The 24,777-nt window shown below is 50.1% G+C and overlaps 1 protein-coding gene across 6 annotated transcripts in view; it reads right to left on the bottom strand.

Moving 5' to 3' along the window:
- Positions 1-24,777, bottom strand: part of LOC138579456 (protein FAM118A-like) — a 334,356-nt gene that overhangs the window by 110,090 nt on the left and 199,489 nt on the right. For all 6 annotated transcript variants that reach the window (XM_069649790.1, XM_069649786.1, XM_069649789.1 and 3 more), the window contains exons 6-8: positions 15,089-15,374; positions 5,344-5,364; positions 3,454-3,483 (exon numbers count right to left, since the gene is read on the bottom strand). In XM_069649790.1, the coding sequence (XP_069505891.1) occupies positions 3,454-3,483; positions 5,344-5,364; positions 15,089-15,374 (337 nt within the window). The remainder of the gene's footprint in view (positions 1-3,453; positions 3,484-5,343; positions 5,365-15,088; positions 15,375-24,777) is intronic.

The raw sequence follows: 24,777 nt of genomic DNA, 5'->3' as shown, positions 1-24,777 counted from the left end.
TCCTGAACAAGGGATTCTCGAGGTCTACTTGGGAGAATACTCTCAGGTTTCACACACCACCCTTCGCAGAAGCTCTGCAGCCTCACTGCCCGTGCGTACCTCTCACGCTCAGCCATGCTTCCTGACCTTGTGAATGGGCAGCACTCTCCATCCTACGCAGAGTGTGTCCCTTTCACTCGTCATGCTGCTTCTCGGCTTCCTCACTCTCTGCTGCTCTTTCATCACAGTCACTCTGACAGTGGCTCTCCCAGTCTCTCCCCATAGTGACTTTCGGAGTGGCACTCACTGTGGTTCTCACTGGCTCTTAGTGCTTCCTTGCGAGCAGCAACCCTCTATCAATCACCGATGGTTCTGATGCCAGTCCCAAGTCTTCAAAGACCTGTCGGCCATCTTGGAATTAGCAATCTTTGGCGTCTTTGACTTTGGACTGTCTGGCACCCAGGGGTGGACTGTCCTATAGGGAACCCTGGAGATTTCCTGGGAAGCCTCTGCATCCCAGCTGGGCCTCTTTTGTATTTTATTTCCACATGTTCTCATAGGAAAAGGGCTGGGCTTGCTGAAAATGTGCAGTATGGGGCCACTTTGATTCCCAATCCACCCCTGCTGGCACTGTGGTGAACTCTCTGTTTAGGGAGCAGTCCCCTAGGCTCAATGAAGGGTGTCCGCTAGGATGATTTGGTCAGGCTGGCAATACAAATTCACTCAATATATCCAACTCTTCAGGGTCAGGGGGGGACAGTAGAGACGAGCGATTGTATGACTGCTGACCTTTCACAAATGGCCTATTTCATACAGCACATATTGATATGTTCCCAGGCAACACAAGACTACACAAGCCAACATGATGGACACCTGGCAGTGCTGGCACTAGGACTCCAGGGAAGGCACCCTGCCACGTGCGATGTTTGCCTGCAAAGCACTTAGTGCCTACTGGTTAGAAGTGTGGGGGACTATATCATAATCTACAAACTGGGGGAGGGACTTTTTGATTTATCCAGCGCCCTAACACTGTTTGGAAGTTGGTTAAATGCATATCAATGCACACGTGGTACATATTATTGGGCCTTATGGAAGGAAACGGGAGGAAATCGTGTCTCACACAGGGCTCAGGAAGTAGTAAACGCATTTTGGCGACCTGTGGCTTCCTCTTTGTCTGGACATTGCCAGCATTGCGCGTGGAGCTGTTTTGAGAACCTTCTAAGACCGGAGTAATGAGAGCTTGCTTCTCATTACTCCGGTCATCCCACGTGATCATTTGAATGACTTAAGAGTACTGGGAATCGGAGGGCTCGGATCACGAGCCTTGCCTCATGGCATTCGTCTGCAATCCAAGCTGTCTGCATGGGCTGTTTGCCTCCCCTATCCTGGTCCCAAGGTCTCCAGGCTCCTGCTTCTAGGCCCACAGCTCCTAGCTATCCTGTCCCCCTGGAACTCCCTTTGGCTCCCACTGCCTCCTTATTTCCCCCTGAACCCTCTCACACTCTGAGTTACCTGTCTCCCACACTCACCCGGCTGGCCTCTCGACAACACTGCCTGCGCTTCCACTGCCCGGGCCGCCCCGGGAGGTAGAGAAGGGCACCCAGTACTTCCCTTACCCATGTCCAAGGCAGGGAGTCTCCTTGATGAAATGCTGCAGAGCCATTTCTCAACTTGAAAATGAAACGATATTAGCACCCCAGTGAAGATGCCAGCCAGGGGGGCTAGCAGCTCTAATTCCTTTGCACAACAGCTTCCCAAATCAGCAACAGCTGGAGACCTTGTTAAACGCCCTTGCTTCGCTCGGTCTCTCTGCTGTTACACATCTCGTGCTTCTAACACATTTCTAACTTTATTCAAGTTTTTGTTCAGGCTATTGTGCTCCTATGTCTTGTCAGGGCTGACACCTGATAATTATTCCATGTACGTGTGTTTGATATTTGCTCAGAGAAACATATCTTTTGTCCCTGAGCTTCCCTCCTCCTCCTCCTCCTCCTCTCCTTCTCTTATTCCTGACTGTCTGACTGCCATTCAGACATGGTGCACTGCCAATGATGTCTGTCTTAATGCCAGTAAGACCAAGGTCCCTCTCATTGGAACTCCTGCCCGTTCCTTCCCTCCTAATCTCTGGCCTCCCTCCTTCGTCCCCCTCCCCTCACCATCTTGGGAGGCTAAAAACCCAGGAATCATCTTTGACACCTCTCTCTCCTTCTCACCCCACATCGCTGACCTTGCCGAGAAGCCTCACTTTCAGCTCTACCTCCTCAGAGGCATTGTCTCTTTCCTCACCTTCCCCCAGAAACTCAATGTCTGCAGAGCTCTGGTCCTCTCCAGGCTGGACTACTGCAACAGCCTCTTCCTCAGTCTCCCTATTTTATCCCTCTGCCCTCTCCAACTAATCCAGAATAGGGCTGCAAGACTTATCCTTGGCCTAAAGCCCAGGAACCACACCTTTCCAGCCCTAAAATCTCTCCTCTGGCTCCTGGTGGCTGCGAGGATCAAAGTCATACCCTTTGCATCATCCAAGGCTTTCTGAGGCCAGCGACCATGCTACATTCAACTTTCCTTCCCTAAATACCTCCCTGCTAGAGCCCTTCGGTCCTCCAGCTTCTCCAAGCAGAGAGTGGGGGATATCTCTTCCCTCGGCAGGAGCCTCCCTCTGGAACGGCCTCCCTGCCCCTCTCAGGCTTGAGCAGGATCTCCTTAAGTTACAGAAACTCTTCAAGACTTTCCTCTTCCCCTCCTTCGCTCTCCCCCTCCCCTGCTAATGTCCCCCCACTGCAATGATTGGCTGCCTGATCCCTTCTGGGTGCTACAGGTGCCAGCCATCTTCCTACCAGTCTTCCGCAGTACCCCACTACCTGCACTTGCCTTCGGGCACCTCTCCCTGACCAGCCTACTCAGTCTGGGCCACCCCGTTTCCTCGCACTTTACCCTTACCACTGCCTTCCTGCGCACTTGCTTGGGAGCGTGGGCTCCCCTGGCGCTTACCCTGACTCAATCTTGTGGCCTCCTCTCCCCCCCCCAGGCACTTATTTACTTCATTTGCATGATCTAATTGTCACAATAGTAGCACCGTTTATTGTTGTTTTATCCTCCCCTGACCTCCCCCACCCCTTTATTTTTGTCTTGTGGCGCCTGGAAACCCTTTTTGCTGTATAGATGCCATACAATTGTCCAATAAATAAATACATTGCATTGTTAAGGTGTTTGGGAGAGAGGGGCGGGGTGTTCACTTTCATTTCTTGCTTCGGAGCCTTGGCCAACCTCATTACTCCCCTGTTCTGGGGTTTAGTAACACAAATCATCCTATGAAAGATAGGTACTCCTTCCCTGCATCCCCCCCCCATGCATAAGGTGGGCTCTCGTACAGTACATTGATAACAGCATTCGATTATGCTGGTAAACCAAAAGCTTGGCCAACACGACTACCCTACGCAGCAGCTAAATCTCCCATCACGGAAGCGGCCATCTTACCTGTTGACAGACACGATCCGCAGATTGTACCTATGGAAGAAAAGAACAGGTTGGTTAATCACTTTTCTGGCAGATACACACTCTCCTTTCACTCAGGCCCTGAACTTGATGATGCCTCAGTAACTGCGGGGAGATATTGTGGGGGCCAGAAAGGCACAGGGGTGGGCGTGAATCCCTTGGGCTCTTGCAGTGTGCCCTGTGTGTTGTGTGAGGGCATGAAGACCTTCCACCATCTGAGCTGAGCGGCATAATGTGTACTCTATCCAAGGGGTAACAAAGAGGGCCCACCGCTTCCCTGTAACTGAGCACCAACACCATCAATGAAGCTTTTTCCCAATTATCAATGGGCAACACATCTGCCCCCAATGTGTATGGCAGTGTAGTGATCAGACGGCTCTCAAATGACAAAAGACTGGTTTCCTTCTCCTAATGGATCCGTTTAAGCCGGTTGGGAAAAGGCCACTTTAGTTTTGGAACTTTTCATTTTTGTGTTGTTTACAAATCATGTTTTATCGATTATGCATATCTCTGTAGCGCTTTTAAAAATGATACCCTGTACAAAGACGTACGCTAATGAGCGACTCTGCGCTTTTCCTGTGCGCTGTGGGCACTGAATTTGCTCTTCTCTCTCAGTCTCCATGAACAATATGTAGACTTGGCACTATGTAGGGAGTTCCCTTCGAATTCTGCTGGGTAGAATGGGATATGACCCTGATCCTGTGCGATTAAATTGAGGGGCATTAGATTAGGATCTTCCAGGATCACTTGGGCACCTCCAGACAGCCAGCACTCCTGCAGGTCCGGCAGGTTTCTCAGCAAGCGCTGTGAAGCTCTCAGGTCTCTCAGTCTTGGCGCAATCTGGTTAGATTCAGAGCTTGCAAGAGCAGGGTTCTGAGTGTCCCGAGATACCATTGGCTTTGGGAAGCACGCAACTTCTCGCAGATCGGAGCCAATGGGATCAAGGACAGAAGTAGACCAGTACCAGAAGGCTGCCACCGGTGGTGCACAGTGCATGGAACTTTGGGAGATGGTTCGTTTTTTGTCTTTCGGCATCGTGAGCAGCTGCGGGCAGAAGTATTTTCTGGTGGTCTCAACTGGCTCCCTGCATAGTCTCTAAATGTGTACAGTGCTTAAACTGCATCTTGTCCTAAAAAGTAAATGCACTTCTTCCAAGGGAAGAAGCTTAGAACCTCACCCTGGGTCCAGGAGAGTGCACATGTGTGCATGTGGCATGTTTCGCGTAGATCCTGTCACGTGATCCCTGAAGAGCAGGGTGGTGAGGTCAGGAGGTACTCCATGGGTCAAGGATCCCTGAGTGGGTGGGGCTCTGGGAAGGTCCCTGGGGGGCATGGATGGATGAAGGGGGTTGGTATGGTGGTGACCAGGCTCGCTGGACTCCATTGCCAGGTCATGAGGCAAAGAGCTGTAGAGGGCGAGGAAGGACATGGATTGAAGGCACAGGAACTGTGTGTGAAGGGGGGCCAAAGGGGGAAGTGTCCCCACATGTGCCACCATTGAGGAAAAACATGATCACCTTATCACCACGAACCCCACACAGGTCAGTATCAGTTGGCATGGCCCCAAGAACACCTCCCTGTTGGGTGGAAGGACGCTGGCGTAGAAGGAATGCACAGAACCACCTCTGCATGTGCAGAAGGCCCAGGCTGAGCAAAGTATAAGTGCACAGAGGTCAGCGTGCAGTATATGAAAGGATAACGACCGGCACATCTGCAGCAGCTGCTGAACGGCAAGGCCATGGGGGAGTCAGTGATACCATAATTCACCGCAAAACAGTTATGCTTGGTTTGCAAATCTAACAAGCACAAGAAAACCATGACTGGCACATTCACCCAGTCGCCCCTCAATCCTGACACCCACCCCCAGACTCACCTTTGCAGGGATGGGCTTTCTCTGAAACAAAAGAAAGAGGATGGGGAACATTAGTGACATGAAAATCGCGTTTTACAATTGTCATTTTACAGATTTTGCATTTGTAATCTTCCTGCAGCTGGAAAAAATACATTTAGTAAAGAAACATCGCACCACAAGCAGATATTTAGAAAAAGAAAGTATTTAATGAACCAAAGAAAGAAGACAAGATGGAGAAAAAAAGGAAGGAGCAGATATTGGAAAAAGAAAAGAAGTTATTTACAGAAAGGAAGATAAAAAGAAAAAGAGATGATATTACGAGTGAGCACAAAAGCAGAATGAAAAACCAGAAGAAAATAACAAAAAAAGTATACAAAATCCCCCAAAAAAATAACGAAAGTGAAAAGAAAGAAGAAATGAAAAAGGAGAGCCGAGTTACTGGAAGTGCATTTTGTTGCAACACGATTGATGGCAAAGTGCTCTGAATGTAAACAGGGGCGGGGCCTGCCCGGAAATGCTGGAGGGGAGTCCAATCCGGGAAAGTGAGGGCTCGGGAACAAACGTGCGCTACAGCGGGGTCCCAGGCACGATCTGTCCCTGCACGGAACGATTTGGTGTTAATGGCTGGGGTTTCTTATGATGTCTTTCAAAGGATGCGCTGAGACGTCAGCACGCAAGGCACGCAGGGACTGGACGAGCAGACCCTGCCACCAGCACACTGCAGCACACTGTAGCACACTGGTGTCCAGGGTCTGTGCCTGGGGAGTGCGGAACTCAGGCTTGCATTGGGGACCCGCCAAGCTTTGGTGCCTGGTGGCCGAGTGACACTACAGGGGGCGAGGGGGCTTGCGCACCAAGCAGCTGTAAGGTGGGGACCAGAGGCAGAGCACCGCGTACACTGCCAGCGATAAGTCTTGGGAGGATAGCTCAGGGGCAACGCGCTCGCCTTGGAAGCAAGACGACGCAGAGCAACACAGGTTCGATCCCCGGGTCCGCGCTTAGAAACCTCTGGGTGTTAAGGGCGTTATAAATAACCTATCATATCATGTCATAAACACACAAAAAAACACCCACCAGGCAAGCCACGGGTACTACCAGACACTGCGTACACGCCACATTACAAAGGAGAGAGCAGCAACCATCCCAAGACACAACCCACCTGCTACACCACCAGGGAAGCAGACCCCCCACCAGATCCACACAACACATTCACCCACCTAGGCGAGAGGCCACGAGGACATGGTCATTAAATAGTTTGTACCAGCCACGGTAACAAACTCAGGATATACCATCCACTAAACGACCAGGCAAGCACCCCATGGAACAACAGAGGGACAATTGCCCCAGCAAAACTGGGCACAACCGCATACGCACCGTGCACACCTCAGGCGAATAAGGCGTAGGCTCACCAGCACCAAGGGGGGAGGACACCTGAAGTGAGGACGGCATGGAACGTACATGATAGACAGTGCACGCACAAGAAGCCACAAACAACACAAGGATCAAGACATAAAATGACCTGCTGAGGACACCAAGAGTATGACACCAGGAGCACATGAGGTTAGAAGAAGTTAATGTACAGAGCAACATGGCGGGAGGCAGATGGATTGATAGTGAGACCAATAGACGACAGAGAGATGGAAAATTGATCTCGGTATGAAAATGTAAATCCTGATGACCAGAGACTGCCCAAGGAGGGGGACATGAGAGACTGACCAAGGGTGCCATGGTATGCCCAAGGAGAGGGCCGGATGAGGCATAGGAGAAGGCAGACCCAGGACTCCTGGAGGAAAGTGTACCTAAGGGTGAGGAGGACCCACAGAGAGCTGCCGTGAAGGACGAGTAACCCAGCAAGAGAAAGGAGGGGACTGATCTGGGCAGGAGAAGAGGACAGAGGCTGTGGGGAAGATGCGCCAGGGGAGGAAGACTCAATGCAGAGAAGCAGCGCCACCGGCAAGCAAAGGAGGTTCAATGAACGAAGTGAGCCACCAGTATGGAACCAGAGCACAGGCCAGGAACGCTAGTTAGCACGACACAACCATGCCTGACCAGAGACTGGGCATGAGACGGCCACCCACAGAGAACCCCCACAATCAGGCCATCAAGACCAACAAGACAAGGGATTTCACGGAAGCCCTTCCACACCAACAAGGCAGTACAAGCAAGAGCACCCACAAACGTAACAGGCCAGAGAAAGCACAGACAATGGCGCCACGCAGAAGAAAAGAAAGTGAGGGCATGGGCACACCCGATACATGGAACAGCCAGCCCCCAAGCCCAGTCGAGTGAGTGGACAAAGAGGGCACCACACCGAAACCCAGGCCCGCCACCCCGCCACCACCTGGTGAAGTACCATCTTTACAGAGTGACGTCAAAACGACAAGGTCCAAGACAAGAAAGGGACGACCACCAGAAGAGATGTAGGAGTCAAGAGAAGCACACCACAGCATGCCCAAGCCATTAGGTAAAGAAGGCCGGGACAACACGCGTTCCCCATACACCTTCGGGAGAAGGCTGGACTGGAGAAGTGGCACACCTGAATTTGATTGTGACCAAGACTACCCCTCCAGAATGCAAAAAACGATGCCATCAAGGGAAAGTCACAACAAGACTATCACACTGGAGAACAGAGCACCCCATATCATGACCGCAGTTTCTCAACTGACACCCCCTGCCAGGGATAACACTCTACCCACCAAGGACAAGCAACCACAACAGAAGACTGGCATGGAGGCAACATGCTTCAACGCCGGAGGCCCCTCAAGGAGAACAGAAGGGAAACAGCAGAAGTTGACAGTGAGAAAAGTGCAGGCAAACACCTGGCCCTCCCAGTGCGAAACTGGGCCTCAGCACCCTCCGTAGTCAACACAGGAGCTGCTGCTGACCAGCAAGAGGCAAGAAGAGGCCCTAGTCACCGAGAAGGCCACGTGCAACACAGGCAGGTGAATCAACAACATCATCGGCCTAAAAGGGGTGCTAGCAAGTCCACCGGGCCGGAGTCATCAACAGTCACCACATGATGGAGGGCTGCCAGAGGCCTCTACCACACAAGCAGCATGCCTCAGGCCTGTGCCAGCACAAGCCCTGCCACACCGGCTGACTCCTCACCAAACGCCATGAACCAAAGCTAGCCTTCAGATGACACAAGGGCAGTCCCTGACACCTCAATCAATGACTACGATTAACCCTGAACTGTCACCACGATCAGAACACGGAGTGATACCATAACCCAAGCCTCCAGCACAACTACAGCCCACCGACTTCACAGCACATGTACTAGGGGGCGAAGGACGGGAAACAAACCTATCTCCCAGCTCCCACAACAGCAGGAACCGAAAGGCACAGCAACCAGCACAAAGGGCGAGAAGAACGGGAAAGAGAAACACACGACTAGAGCCGCTCAGCAGGAGGCCAAAGAGATAGAGTACTGGGCAGAGACTTGGAATGAACAGATAGACTATCTGAAGAACAGCCTCCAGAGGTTGCCCTCCAAGGACGACGCGAGAAGGAGATCAGCAACAGCAAAGGCCAGCGTCGTCTGGGCTGAAGGAAAGAGTGCTCAGGCTGAAAGGCAGCTAATGATGCCAGGATAATACCAATAGGAAAGAAGGACGCGGAACAACAAAGGGTGAGGAAGCCGCCAATGCCACCAGAACAACCGACGACTGCGCCAAAGGGATACAACAGTATGGACCACGTACACAAATGCTGTGGGAGGAAGACCTTAGTCTGGCAGCTGTGCCAGGATATCACACAGGTACCAGCGTGAGTGCAGAAAGGGAACAAGATCACGGCTAATATCACGATGGCCGCCAGAACCAAGGAGAGGAAAGGTCAACCGCTGCAAAGATGATAAGCATGGGGTGGGGGTGTTGGAACAGTTAACATGGCCAGCCCACCTTAAGGGGAGAACCACCTTAAAGGAAGAAGAGGGCAGCCCAGGGCCAGGGGAGGAGGGAGGAAGAGGAGGCCCAGGAAGGCATCTGCGTGTTCTCTAAATGGTGTGCAGGGCCCAGAATACTGGGACTCCACAAAGGCGGGCCAACCCAGCAACAACAAGGGTGCGCTTCCTGACTCCTGAGTGGCCCACTGGAAGAGACTGTAGCTGCATGGAGGGAGCCACGTGCTCTGCCAGTACAGCTTTTAGCATAACACAGCCTTCAGGAAGGGGGGCATGGAGGATGAGGCTGGAAGGCTCCCTGGACAGCAGGGTTCATTGGCACCCCTGATAGAAGTTGATGTCATGGGGGCACCATCAAGTCTGGATCCGAGCTGGTCGCTGTGGCTGGAACAACTGGAAATGCATTTTCATGCAACAGGGGAACTGCAGGATAATGCGAAGAGGTGGCATTCTGAGGGCCCTTCAGTTCACAGAATATTCCAGGCTCTCCGCCCAGCTGACGCCTCCTATAGGGCTGCGAGGGCAGCACGCACTCAGTACTTCAGACCCATGGCCAACGTGGACTATGTGCTCAGGGCTGCCAAGCAAAGGGAGGACCAATCGCTAGAAGCCTTCGGCAATTGGCGCTCACCTGCGTGCTGGTCGACAAAGGAGACGGGTTCGGGCGCAACTCATTCAAGGTTGTTTTTCTGGAAATTGCGAGAACAGATTTTGAGGGAAGCAGTCATAACTTCAGCCAGGATTTTGGAGCTGGGAAGATCCCATGAATTGGTGGACTTGCGGGTGTCCAAGATGGATGCCACTATGAAAGTGATAAAACTGCAACAGGCTTTTGCAGTAAAACAACAACCTACTAGAGCATTCAAAAAGGCGCACCAAAGAAAGCATTATTACAGAAGGAAAATGCAACAGTTTGCCAATAATGTGCATATAATTGACCTCACTCAGGGGAATGCCCGGCTAAGGCACACGCATGTGGCAGGTGTGCTCTGCTAAACCATTTTGCAAGGTCATGCCGCGCACAGCAGCCAGCGATGCAGCCCAGAGACAAGGCCAAACCGAGGCGCCCAGATTCTAAGAAGCAGCGGAAGATTGTGCAAGTTGCCCCAGCTGGGCTGGAAGAGGAACAGCCAGATGCGGAGGAAAGTGACTGCAGCCTGGTAGAAGCGGGAAAAGCCACCGTGATGCACTGCGAACATACACTGACACGGGAGCTTCCATCAACGTGGTGGCAGCTTCACATTACAAGTCATTGCACCTACCCCACCACTGGCTCGTACCCAAGTGTGCAATTTCACATTTGGTGGCACTAAACCATTGCCCCTGGAGGGCATATCTGTCACATCTGTTTGCCATGACGACCAACAAATGAAGGTATGTTTTTGCTTGGCTCCCGTGAGCACTGAGACGCTTCTCGGATGGAGAGCTGTTTGACTTTGGGGTGCATGAGGAGGATATTCAATCCCTGATTAGTCGTTTCGACTCCATGTTTTCTGGGGTTAGGTGCATGAGGTGTGAGCCCGTCAGACTGCACATTGATGAGACTGTTCAGCAGGTTGCCCTCAAACACAGGAGGGTGCCTTTCCATCTTCACGCAAAAGTAGATGCGGATATTGAGAAACTGATCAGCATGGACTTTATCGAAAAAGTGCACGAACCAACACCATGGGTATCCCTGATCGTAGTTGCACGTAAACCAAAACAACCAGATTCAGTGAGAATTAGTGTCGACATGCACCTTCCAAATGAGGCCATCAAGAGGGAGAGGCACATCACACCCACGATAGGCAACATAGTTGCAAATCAGCATGGGACTGGATACCACCAACTGGTGCTTCACCCCACGTCCAGATACATGTCTCGGGAGGAAAGCTCAGGGTCAACGCACTTACCTTGGATGAAAGACAACACGGAGCACCACTGGTTCGATCCCCGGGTCCGCGCTTAGAAACCTCTGGGTATTAAGCGTGTTATAAATAACCTGTCATATCATATCATCACCACGTTCTCCACCCACGTGGGGTTCTAAAGGCATAAGAGTCTGAGTTTTGGGTTATCTTTGGCCATGAAGGTCTTCCGAAATACTGTGAGGGCTACACCTGGTGGGGATACAAGGAGTGATTAACATAAGGGATGACATTTTGATTTTTGCAAGGGCAGACGTTGAGCACCTCAAGCGCCTTGAACGTCTGGAAAAAGTCATGGAACACATTCTGTCTCTGGGGCTGACACTCCATCAAGAGAAATGGGTTTTCTTGAAGAAAAGGTCGTATTTCCTTGGATATATCTTCCAGGAAGGAAGGAAGGATGCAGATTGGCTGATTCCGGCAAAGGTGAAAGACATACAGAATGCTTGCGCTCCGATGAATGTGTCAGACATCAGGAGCTTCTTAGGTATGGTCACCTACAGCGGACGCTCCATCAAAAATGTGGCTACAATGTCAGAGCCCTTCAGAAACCGCACCAAGAAGGATGCCACTTGGCAGTGGACCCCCCTTGAACAAGAGGCCCTCGAAATGATAAAGGGTGCTCTCACATCGCACAGCACAATGGCATGTTTTATCGTGGCAGGAGATCGGAGCTAGTGGTTGACACCAGTCCATTTGCTCTAGTGGCCATATTGCTGCAGACTGACAAGGGAGGTGACGTAAAACTGGCTGTATATGCCACAGCTACCGAGCAGCTACACTCCTAGATTATCAGAGAGGCTTTGGTGGTGCTTTGGGGTTGTCGCCACTACCATCTCTTCATCTACATGAAGCTGGTGTCCCTGGTCATTGAGCACAAGCTGCTTGTACCAACAATGCCAGGATCATTGGCAAGGCCCCCGGCCAGAATTGAAAAGTGGTTGTTAGCGTTGCAGGAACGCGATGTGACTCAGACTTATATTCCAGGGAGTGACAGTGCGGTGTATTACTTATCCAGACGCCCAGTCGGTGGAGGAAGAATGCAACACTTAAGAAAACGTGTTTGGTGTCAGAATCGGCAGTCCCGAACTCGATGTCGATATAGGAGATTAAAAAGGCTTTGGAGGAGGTTGAGTGTTTCCGTATCATGCACCAGGCGATTTCCTGTGGGGAGTGGGGGCAGGTCCTCACCAACCTGGACCAACGCACTGATCAGGCAAAGGTGGCTTAGGAACAGCTGTGGACAGTCAAGCATGAGCAGACCTTTACTGCGGATGGGCTTCTGTTACGATATTCAAGAATGGTCATTCCCACCAAGTTGATTGTAAAAGTGATCAATTTGGCACAGCAAGGCCACCAGGGGACGGCCAAACAAAGGCGAGAATCGGGCAGAAGGTGTGGTTCCAAGGTCTGGATGACCATGTGGAAGAGTTTGTGAAGTCGTGTGTGTGGTGTCTGGCTGCCGCACGGTTACAGAGGGCACCTGTGATCCAGTCCATGGAACGAAGCTGCAAGCTATGGGACAAAATTCACCTGAACTTTGGGTCCACGGGGAGGGACTGCCATTTCCACGTGATCAGGGGCGTTGCTAGGGGGGGCTAAGGGGGCTATAGCCCCATATCTTTTGGTTGTAGCCCCGGATAGAATCTCAGGAGCTACAGCCAAAAGACTAGCTAGTCCCCAGTCCCAACAGTTCCGACATCAGCTTAGCCCCGGGTCTTTTCCAGACCTAGCAACTCCCCTGCACGTGATGATAGACCAGCGACCCAGAAATCCTGAAGTGGAATTTGCAAGGTCATTGGCATTGGCTGATGTAGTACCAGTGATGGAGAAAAGTGTTGCAACACATGGGTACCCTAAGGAGATTTGCTCGGACAATGGGTCACCATAATGGGTCACCATTCCAAGGGAGCAAAAGGGGAGGCTGAAGGCTTCATGAGAACTTTGAATAAAGCATCCAGGATTGCCAGTGGGCAAGGTGAATGCCTGTGCAGAGCTCTATATTAGTCCCTATTTGAGTACCGCCCCAGTCCTCATTGCTCCACTGGTGTGGTGCCGGCAGAGGCCCTGCCTCAGTGGTGTCCGAGGGGGAAGATTCCAGCACATGGTGTGAGGATGGATGATCAGTCAGTAATGGTAAAAGAGTTAGTGAGAAGGAACTTGCAGGGCAGCAGCTGATGCTGGGTGACTCAGTAATAGTGCGTACAAGAAACCCCCAGGAAAAGTTATCTCTAACATATGAAGCTCAACCCTTCCATCTGCAGTGGCGTACCGAGCGGGACAGCTTGCCCCCCCTGTCGCTCTTTCAAGAGTCAGACCAGGACGTTTGCAGAGGGACACCTCTCCCGTTCGGCACCCTCATTGACATGACAATGAGGGTGCGTAACGGGAAAGGTGCCCTGCTGGCAGGACCATGAAGGTGCCGAGCAGGAGCCCTCTACCTACATGGCCTCCAGGCGTTCCGGGTTAAAAAACCAATTCCAATTCCGAGGACGTCCAATGCTATCTCTGCACTGGGAATGACACAAACTCCAAAGAGTCCGGAAAGCTTGGAGACTCACAAACAGCAGTAGAGTATAGGGCAGGAAAGTAAAGGCTCCCTCCCTCATCCAAAAACACTCGCACTCCCTTCCTATCGCCGGTAATGGGGGGCAATTCAGTGGCGTTGCTAGATGGGGTTTGGGGTGCCAGTGCCCCCCATCTGAAATCCTGCACCCCCCTTTTGCCCCCCTACCTAAGGCGAGCAGTGACTGTGTTCTCTGTTCATGGTGTTATTTGTGACACTCACTGAGGCAAATGTCTCCATATCACACAGCAATACTCCTTTTGTCTTAAAGCGAGCAGTGATCGAGCAGCTCCCCCCATCAGAATGTAGCCACGGAAGTGCTAAAGATGGGCCATTAGTCACTGTATGGTTTCATGCCTGCATTCTGGTGGGAGGGGAGGTGCAGTGGGGTGTGGGTAGTTGGTGTGCACAAAAGGCTATCTGCAGGAGTGCTTGTGACGTCACACATTACTTTTCATAGGCGCCCCCCCTACTTTTGTCTTTGGCCCCCTCTGTGCCCCTCCTAAATTTGATTCCTGGCGACGCCACTGGGCAAATTACTCTCTCCTTGTGTACGTTGCGGGTGCACTCCAAGTGATGACGTACCTTGTGAATGGACGGAAATGTCTGCTATTATGGATGTGCACCTTGGGGCACTGGACATGTGTCTGTCCGGTAAGGAACGCACTGGTCTCTGACCCTGCCACCTGGCATATGCACGGCTACTCTCTGCTTGACGCTGATTCCTAAAGCAGCCTCAGAGCGCGCGTGCACACACACTCAGGAGCTCATGTTGGTAGAGGCGTAACAGAAATGAATGCCTAAAAGTCACGGGCCTCATTACAACCTTGGTGCTAAGTGCACCAACTTTACCATCCACCATGGTGTAAACTCCGTTTACACCATGGTGGATGGCGGATTTACCGCCCCATACTGGCATCAAGGTTCAGTTCCAAGGTGAGTGGGGCGGTAAATCCCCATTTCCCATTTTCCCTTCCCCATTCCCATTTTTGCCCCATAGGGCAAATTAAAATCAGAATCAGGCGTTAAGGGTTAACGATGGCGTTAACCCTTAACGCCTGAGTTGTATGCATACCATTAACGGTAGACCTCATTTGCATTCGTTTGTACGGTGGAGAGGAGGAGCGGATGGGAAGCTGCGATTAGAACTGCTTCAGCATTAACGCCAGCATGGCATCTTCGTGCCGGCGTACATGCTGTGGATTCCTATGGAATCCGCCTGCTTCTTGCACCAGGAGAAAGCAGGGGGATTCCGTAGGAATCCATTGTAAACGCAGCGTCCCGTGCGCACATGACAGGCAGGGTTTACTCGCTTTGCACCGTGCCTCAGTTTTCAGGCTGAGCATGAGCTGCTGTGCCCTCCCTCTCAAACACTCCATGGACCCCACTTACCTTCAGCCTTCTCGTTGCGAAGTAAGGAGGTCAGCTTTCGAATGTACGCGGGAAACTGCGCGCAGTGGTCGCCGTAGGCTAATAATTTTATGCCCAGAAGAAGCATTCGTTTCTGCAGATTAAAAAACGAGTCGCTGTCTTTCTTGAGGACGAGCATGAAATGCTCCATGTCGCGCCTCTTTTCAATTGTGTACCAAAAGAGCGCCTTGAAGACGTGCTCGCGCAGCATTTCGCCGCAGCCAAGGAATAAGAAGGTTTTTGTGTTGTACAACTTCTGAAGAGCGGCCTGCAAAAAAGAAGACACATGTCACATGTGATCAAACAGGTCAGACATAAATACTTCTTTACCACTTATTATCTTGTCATATAAAGTGACACATGAATGTGGTACATTTTTAGTTAATCTCTTGCGTTTCTGCTATTGTGAGAGCCACAACTCTGAACACACAATATATGTCATTAGCATGAGGCTGTGCATTTTCCAGGACACACCAGAGGATGTTCACTTGCAACATAGGATCCCATCGCCATGAAATGAGCACCACCCAGAGAGCCAAGGTTGCAGGTCCGAGGGAGGCACAGAGAAAGTCACGCATTTTATCATGATCTTTGCTGTAAAACTGCTGTTCCTCCTGAGGTGGATTTCTGACTCCTGCCTGAGTTACTTTTCACCACTGTTGAGCAAGTGGCAACACCTTCCATGTGCTCTGCACTGGAGTAAATGTTGCTAATTATGCTTTGCTGTTAAGACTGATTCCCTATACTCTGGCCTGGTGGACAGATGTGTAGAAGGCCAACCTATATTGTGACAGGGGCAACTCTGGGAAGCTACAGCCAGATCAGTTTAGGTAGCAGTGACAGGCTGTCTAGGCTAAGTTCTTCAGAAAGGAGAGAATGTAAAGGGTCCACAATGAGGTCACACAATGGGAATCTCAGATTACACTTAGACAGGATGTATACAAATACAGTTATTTAATTATGGCCAAAACACACTATAAGAAAATGAATGCAAGCAGGTAGACTTATCAACCAATACCACCAAACTAAATACATATGTACATTCACAGGTCCAAATGTGCAATACAATTCAAAATACGCCTGCAAAGGAAAGAATAGGTAAGTATCATGCACAAAAAGGTCCACAGAGATGATCCCTAGCTAAAATTGTCCAACCCAAAGTTGTCTGGGGCCTTCCGCCCAATAACTCAGGATACAGTTCCACAGAACTTAGGATGTAAGAAAAAAATGTAGGTAGGGTATCTGGGGTCCAGTGAGGGATTCTTAGAGTTAGGGTTTAACGTAGACAAGTGCCCAAAATTACCCCCAACAGTCAGAAGTCTTGCCAAGGCAAGCATTGGCAAAGCCAATAGTATAAGAAATAGGATTATTATAAGCCCACTGACCTATAATGGGAGTATAGGGGTAGGGTAAAAGCTCTGTAACTTACCCCCCTTACTTAGAATCTTCCCAAATCTTTGTGGAACAAAGCAAGGGTGTTCTGGCTTGCTTTTACCACCAGAATCTGCGGTCCTCGATTTCCAGGGATTGCAGGTTCGAGAATGACTCTGGTTGGGATCTTTTGCTGGTGCAAAGACTCTCAGTGAAGAAATGCAAAAACAAACGATGCAGCACCCCTCTAGGGACTGTACCCGGGTCGGAAAAGCAGGTTTCGGACAGTGCACGCCGTGCACAGCGATGCAACAGGACTCAGTAGCCGCGGTTGGACATTCTGGTCTTTCAAGGGTCCGCCTGGTGCTAGGATGCCGAAATTCCGTAGAGGGTGGCATTGCAGTGGCAGCTGAGGGTGTACCAAGTTTCAGGCAGAAACTCGGAACAGTGACGAAGTTAACCAAGTAGCCCAAAAACAAAGCTGGTCAGCAAGGAACAATAAAGCGAACAAATTACTGGTGGCTAAACTCTCCAAAATAAAGAGGAGCAACACAATCATTGGACTACGAGATCCGCAGGGCAGAATACAGTACTCTGAACTGGAAAAACTACAGGCCACCCTCGATGCCACTAATGTGTTTGACAAGGTGGACTGCACCTTTATGAGTCTCACCCTGGAGGCCTTTAGGTTCGGGGCGGAGTTCCGAGCCATGATCCTGGCAAACTTCAAGTCACAAAAGACCTTCCTGAGGATCAATGGCACCCTTTCCGATGCAATCTCCCTGACCTGCGGGACTAGGCAAGGATGCCTGCTATCCCTGCTCTTATTTGCACTGATTATGGAACCCTTCGCCCAAAGAATCAGGCTGAATAACCTTATCAAGTGTCCCCAAGTTGGCCCCTCGCAACATAAAATCGCACTGTATGCAGACGACGTCTTGCTCACTGTCTCAGAGCCCTATTCCTCACTGATACATGCCCTAGCCGAGATAGGTAGCTACGGAAGGGTCACTGGCTTCTCAATCAACTTTAACAAGTCTGCAGCGGGAAGCTTTGATCCTGCTGTGCCCTATTCAGTGGAAGGCTAAGGCAATCTCCTACCTGGCTATCCAAGTCCCGGCGAACCTGAGGAACGTTTATCGTGTAAATTTCCTGCCACTTTTTAAAGAACTGGAAGACGACCTGAAGCGCTGGAAGTCCCAAGAAATATCACTAATAGGCTGCATCACCGCCTGCAAAATGAACCTCCTCCCCAGATTTCTATATGCCTGTTCATCTCTCCCGGTTCCAATCCCGACGCCAGCCCTCCGCGACTTGCAGAGTTAAATGCTACGATTCATCTGGAGGGGGAAAAAGCCTAGGATCCCCCAAAAAACAATGCAAGGTAATGCAAGACTAGGCGGTCTGGGGGTCCCTGACCTGCAGGGAGACCAGATGGCATCCCAACTGGCATGCACTCAAGCATGGAAGGTATCCACTGGTCGCCCCAGATGGGTGGAGCTCGAACAATCCCGCCTATCTCTCCCCCTATGCTTTCTCCCACACATCTCACCCCCAATGCGGCGGAAATGGGAGAGACTACTGCTATCCACCAGGGACACTATAGACACTTGGGACAGAGCCCTGAAGCAGAAGGGGATCCCTAAAGGACTGGGCCCCTTATCCCCGGTGTTCCATAACCTGCCCTTCTCATCCGGGGCAAATCTCCAGAACTTTAAAAACTGGATCTCAGGGGGCCTGGAGTCTCTGGGTCAGCTGTTTGTGGGGGGACAGCCCTGCACCTTCGAACAATGTAAGGAAACCTTACGGCTTCAGGAAACAGACAGGTTCTCCTACATCCATCTCCACCACTGGTGCTCCCACCCACAAACCCGCCAAGCAGCAACCCGCCCCCCCTACAGCCCTTGAGCGGACTCTCATGGATCTCCCGACCCGAGGTAAGATCTCTACTCTATACAGACGCTTCCAGGGAGACTTCCTCGCCTCCAAAACCCGATGCATGGCACAATGGGAGGCAGACCTAGGCCACCCTATAGAGGATCAGACCTGGGTGGATATATGGACCCGCGCCCACTCATCATCGGCCTGCGTCACTAACAGGGAGTGTGCCTACAAAATCCTGGTGCGCTGGTACTACCCCCGCCCCCGAGGCTCCACCATATGAACCAGCACTCGACCCTGCTTGCTAGAGACAATGCGCTCATCCGCGGTCCTTTTTCCATACGTGGTGGACGTGCCCAAAAGCCCAACAATTCTGGAAGCAATGCCTAGCCATCATCGAAGGGATCACCCAGACGACGCTTCCACTAGAGCCCGAACCCATCCTTCTGGGCACCCCAGTACCCAGGATCTACCCAAATTCCGGAGCCAAAGCTAAGCTACTGCCTCAATGCCTCTTGGTAGGAAGAATAGTGATCGCCCGCTCATGGAAATCTAAGGATGGCCCTCTCCTGCCCCTTGGGTGGGTAAAAATATGGGACATACTAATCGCAGAGAAAGTAACAGCGGCCAGGGCAGGTGTCCGCCACTGCTTCCAGAACATTTGGGGCCCATTGCTTGACTATGACCTGAAAATTCCAGCCTTAACCCACAAATCCCAACAGGCCAGGAGGGTCCTAGACAATGGGGGCACACTCTGGGAGTGGGAGGAGAGGTTAAGCAGGAGGGGAAACCCTGGACTTCTGAAACTTCGGCCCGGGCCGGCAACCACAGAGTGGGCGGAGAGGGAGGGGAGAAGTGAGATGCTGAGTCGATGTATAACTGTATTTGTATTGTTACCACCCTGCCTTGGTTTAAAATAAACATATATAAACAAAAAAGAAGCAGTGAGCACTGTGTTTTGTGTGAGCCACATTTGTCACAATGGGAAAAAAAGAAATGTGAGCCTGGTGTGGGGTCGAATGTATGCGCCTCTGAGGTGCTCCAAAGGAAGACCGAGGCTGCCTGGTCCTGGTGAAGCAAAGGACAATATGGAAAATGGAAAAGAGTGCACCCACATGGGCCTCAGATGAGTAAGAGCAATGTAAGGCGGTACAGCAATGACACACGTAGCATCTACAAGATGTACTGAAACTAACAACGTTTATTGATGTGATTTTCAGGTATGGATTGGAACAAATTGCTTTAGAAACTCAGGGAGTCTCAATGAAACGGGGTGTCTAAACCGAAAGAGTGTGAGGACAGAAGTACTGCAAAGTGAGGGGTTCTTATAGTGTCCACCGCCTCCAGCTGCCAACAGAAAGTTCCAAACCTCGACCTAATCAGTCTCTAACCTCCCAGCTAGTCCCTAACCTCCCAGCTGGTCTTTAACCTCCCTGCTTGTTCCTAACCTCCCAGCTACTTCCTAACCTCCCTGCTTGTTTCTAACCTCTCCGCTACTTCCTAACCTCCCTGCTAGTCCCTAACCTCCCAGCTGGTCCTTAACCTTCCTGCTAGTCCCTAACCTCCCAGCTACTTCCTAACCTCCCTGCTAGTCCCTAACCTCCCTGCTAGTTCCTAACCTCCAAAATAGTCCCTAACCTCCCTGCTAGTCCCTAACCCTAAGCTCCCTGCTGGTCCCTAACATCCCAGCTAGTCCTTAACCTCCCTGCTAGTCCCTAACCTCCCAGCTAGTCCCTAACCGCCCTGCTAGTCCCTAAAATCCCAGCTAGTCCCTAACCTTCCTGCTAGTCCCTAACCTCCCTGCTAGTCCCTAACCTCCCAGCTGGTCCTTAACCTTCCTGCTAGTCCCTAACCTCCCAGCTACTTCCTAACCTCCCCGCTAGTCCTTAACCTCCCTGCTAGTCTCTAACCTCCCTGCTAGTCCCTAACCTCCCTGCTAGTCCCTAACCCTAAGCTCCCTGCTGGTCCCTAACATCCCAGCTAGTCCTTAACCTCCCTGCTAGTCCCTAACCTCCCAGCTAGTCCCTAACCGCCCTGCTAGTCCCTAAAATCCCAGCTAGTCCCTAACCTTCCTGCTAGTCCCTAACCTCCCAGCTAGTCCCTAACATCCCAGGTCCCTGCTTCTCAGTCTTCTTGCCAGGTCTTGCCTTTTTGGCTTACCTTCTGCTTCCACCCCGATCCTCCAGACCTTTCCCAGGTCCCTGCTTCTCAGCATTTTTGTCAGGCTTTGCTTTCTTTGACTTAACTTCCTTCTTTAACTCTGATGCTTCAGGCCTGCTTCTCAGCCTTCTTGTCAGGCTTTGCCTTTTTTGCTTGCCTGCGGCTTCCACTCTGATCCTCTTGACATCTCCCAGGTCCCCGCTTCTCAGCCTTCTTGCCAGGTGTTGCCTTCTTTGCGTACCTTCTGCTTCCACTCTGATCCTCCAGGCCTCTCCCAGGTCCCCGCTTCTCAGCCTTTTTGCCAGGCCTGGACTTCTTTGCTTGCCTTCGGCTTCCACTCTGATCTTCCAGAACTCTTGCTGGTCCCTGCTTCTCAGCCTTCTTGCCAGACTTCGCCTTCTTTGCCTTATTTTCCTATTTTCACTCTGAACCTCAAGACCTCTCCCAGGTCCCCGCTTCTCAGCATTCTTGCCTGGCTTTTCCCTCATTGCTTGCGGTCAGCTTCCACTCTGTTCCTCTTGAGATCTCCAAAGTCCCTGCTTCTCAGCCTTCTTGCCAGGATTTGCCTTCTTTGCTTACCTTCTGCTTCCACTCTGATCCTCCAGACCTCACCCAGGTCCCCGCTTCTCAGCCTTCTTTCCCTCATCTTCCTGCTTTCACTCTGATCCCCATACCTCACCCAGGTCTTCGCTTCACAGCCTTCTTGTCAGGCTTAGCCTTCTTTCCCTAATTTCTTCCTGCTTTCACTCTGACCTTTCCTACCTGCTTCTCAGTCTTCTTGCCTGGCTTTTCCCTCGTTGCTTACCGTCAGCTTCCACTCTGATCCTCTTGACATCTCTAAGGTTCCTGCTTCTCAGCCTTCTTGCCAGGTTTTGCCTTCTATGCTTACCTTCTGCTTCACTCTGATCCCCTAGGCATCTCCCAGGTCTCTGCTTCTCAGCCTTCTTGCCAGGATTTGCCTTCTTTGCCTTATTTTCCTATTTTCACTCTGAAACTCCAGACCTCTCCCTGGTCCCTGCTTCTAAGCCTTCTTGCCTGGCTTTTCCCTCGTTGCTTGCGGTCAGCTTCCACTCTGTTCCTCTTGAGATCTCCAAAGTCCCTGCTTCTCAGCCTTCTTGCCAGGATTCGCCTTCTTTGACTTATCTTCCTTCTTTAACTCTGATCCTTCAGGCCTGCTTCTCAGCCTTCTTGCCAGGTGTTGCCTTCTTTGCTTGCCTTTGGCTTCCATTCTGATCCTCTTGACTTCTCCTAGGTCCCTGCTTCTCAGCCTTCTTGCCAGGTGTTGCCTTCTTTGCTTGCCTTTGGCTTCCACTCTGATCCTCCAGGCCTCTCCCAGGTCCCTGCTTCTCAGCCTTTTTGCCAGGCCTGGACTTCTTTGTTTGCCTTCGGCTTCCACTCTGATCTTCCAGACCTCTCCCTGGTCCCTGCTTCTCAGCTTTTTTGCCAGGCTTCGCCTTCTTTGCCTTATTTTCCTATTTTCTTTTTCATTTTTTTCATTTTTTTATTGAAACTTCAGTCTAGCAATCACAACTACACAGTTGATCAAGCACAACTTTTGTTACAAAAGACACTTCTCATCTGAACAACATAAATAAAATATCCTGTGACATCTACGTTGTTCTCGGTGTCCGTAGACAATAGAAAGATACAAAGAGTCAATGGAGCACATTAGTATTGGTAAGACAAGCCAAACAGATAATTAAACAAGGATCTTTCAATTGCCTTCACTGTCAGTTGGTACTTATGATCCATTTCTTCAAAAATGAGTCTAAATAGTTTACTAGGGCACCGGTTAGGTTTATATCGTGCCCTGCAATCACACGTCCCCACCAGTTTGCCATATCATCATCCTCGGGTACATACGACACAAGGTGGCAAGATCGCTGGGTACTCAGCCCTGGGCATACCATGACCAGATGATGTAGCGATTCAATGTCACTCAAACAATATTGACAAATATTGTCTGATGTATCTTTGTTCTTCCGTTGCCACAACATTTCTTTGGTTTGCATGGCATTTAAACGGAACCTCAGAAACTGTGCTCGATAATAACGTGCAGGACACTTTATTTAATATCTACATGGTTTGTTCAGTCTGTGGTAGCACGTTTCGGCTTTCAATGATGATTTCAATTTGACCCGTTGTTCAGAGTTAGCAATCCAAGACCAGGCTTCGAATTTCTTTTTAGTCAACTGCGGAAGGTTAATCAAGTCGTCGAATTTTATGTCTGCCTTTTTTAGATGATTTGCCAGGGTTGATTTCCACTCAGCTAGCAGATTATTACTGGATTCCTCTGGTTTTGTCGCAAAGATTTTATGTGCGGGTATCGCAGGTAATACGCACATTTTGCGCCAGGAACTTAATGATTTCCAAATTACCACTGAATATAAGGAAATCAGTGATAGTTCGTAACGAATTGCTGTGACAGAGACGTAGCTTGGCAGTCTCAGCACACGCATCCAAAATATTGCTTCTAGTTTGTGCAATATTTTTGGATCCAAGTTCCAACCCGCTTCGGCTCCGAACGTGATTGCTGGGATTACTTTTTGCGAGTAGAATGTGATGACGGGTGATAAGCTAAATTTCCCGTACTCTCCATTGATCTTGGCACCCTGGATTCCATCCGGGCAACTAAGTCCTGCCTCCAATGATGCTCATTTAAATAATTATTAAACATAACTCCAAGATAACAAATTGAGTTTACTGGCATCAAGGTTCAGTTCCAAATCATTTGATTTTAGATATTTATGAAGATTTTTCAATAGCCCTTGTAGCCCGATTGGTGTACGGTCTATCAACACAAGATCGTCCGCACATGTTATACACTTGATTTGAGTAGTGTTAACTTTAGGGGAAAACAATGAACCTGGTCTAAATGCTCCGGCACATCTGAGATAAAGAGCTTAAATAGCTCTGCTGCCATAGGGCATCCTTGTTTCACGCCTCTGTGTGTTAGGATTTTGTTTTGACAGATCGCCTTGATTGTTTAGACAAACTCGAATTGATGTGCCGGTATGGAGTGCTTGTATCGGTTCCAATATGGATTGTGGGCAGTTCCAGTTCAACAATTTCTTCCAGAGTAAGCCTTGATTGATTTTCAAAGGCTTGACGCATGTCAATAAAGGCCAGATACAATGTCTTCTTTGCCTTTAGGGTTTCCAACTTCAAGATATTTAAGATGAGCAGGTTTACTTCAACACCTACTCCTGAGGTGAAACCAGTTTGACGAATATCCAGGATCTTTGTCTTAAATACCCATTCGGCTAATTTTTGTCGGAGAAAGGAGCCCAAGATTTTTCCAATCGTGTCGAGTAGGGCATTCGGGCGGTAGTTAGTCGGATCCGCCCGATTGCCCTTCTTAAATATTGGGACAACTATTGCCTCCTGCCACGAGTCTGGAATTTGCTTAGTAATGGAGATCGTCTTAAACAGGACTTCGATCAATGCTGCCCATTGTTGGGCATGTTTTTTCAACATCACGTTAGTGATCATATCTGGTCCGGCAGCGTGCGAGTTCTTTAGCATCATGATCACTTTCTTTATGTCCGATGCAGAGCTATTGACCTCCCAAATTACTTCAGCGCACCTTATTTGACCACTCGGTTCATTTTGTGGTTTCTGATAGATTTCGGAAAAGTGGACCTCCCATTGCTCATTATTTATTTTGTTTGAAATGATGGCCGGGCATCGAAAATTTCCTGTGTTCAGGATGGCCCATAATTGTCTGGTATTCTTGGTCACTAGAATTTTCATAATTTCTTCTGCGCTGGTTTGTTGAATGATCATTTTATGGGATTTTAACCAGTTTCAGTACGTCTGTCGCCTTTGTTTGATTTCCTTTCTTAGCGCATCGGACATCTTGATAAGACCAAGACTCTTTTTCAACCATCTTATATCGCGCCGCATTGATTTTTTTTGCTCTGAGATGATTGTGCTTGACATATGCTTGTGAGAAGTTCCCACTGACCGTGCCGCGACCATTGTGGTCTTAAATTGGCTCACTAACGGGGCATAATTTACTTGTTGGTCTTCGTGAAGTTTAAATAGCTGCTTACTTAATGTCCGAAGTTGAGGTCCATTGATTTGCAGCCGATTTCCCCCGGCGTTTATTGTTAACGGTATTTCATATTGCTCTTCCGAGTTTACCCACTCCATCATACATGAAAATCGCAAAAGGTCATGATCACTGTTAACCATTTTATGGACATTCAGCTCGATCGTCTTTTCAGCCATGTTTTGTGATACCCAAAAATAGTCTA

The sequence above is a fragment of the Ambystoma mexicanum genome, chromosome 3p, assembly GCF_040938575.1.
Source record: "Ambystoma mexicanum isolate Mex_15411 chromosome 3p, UKY_AmexF1_1, whole genome shotgun sequence".
NCBI classification, from domain to species: Eukaryota; Metazoa; Chordata; class Amphibia; order Caudata; family Ambystomatidae; genus Ambystoma; species Ambystoma mexicanum.
The sequence above is the reverse complement of the archived record's forward strand: the minus strand, read 5'-3'. Positions and strand labels throughout refer to the sequence as shown.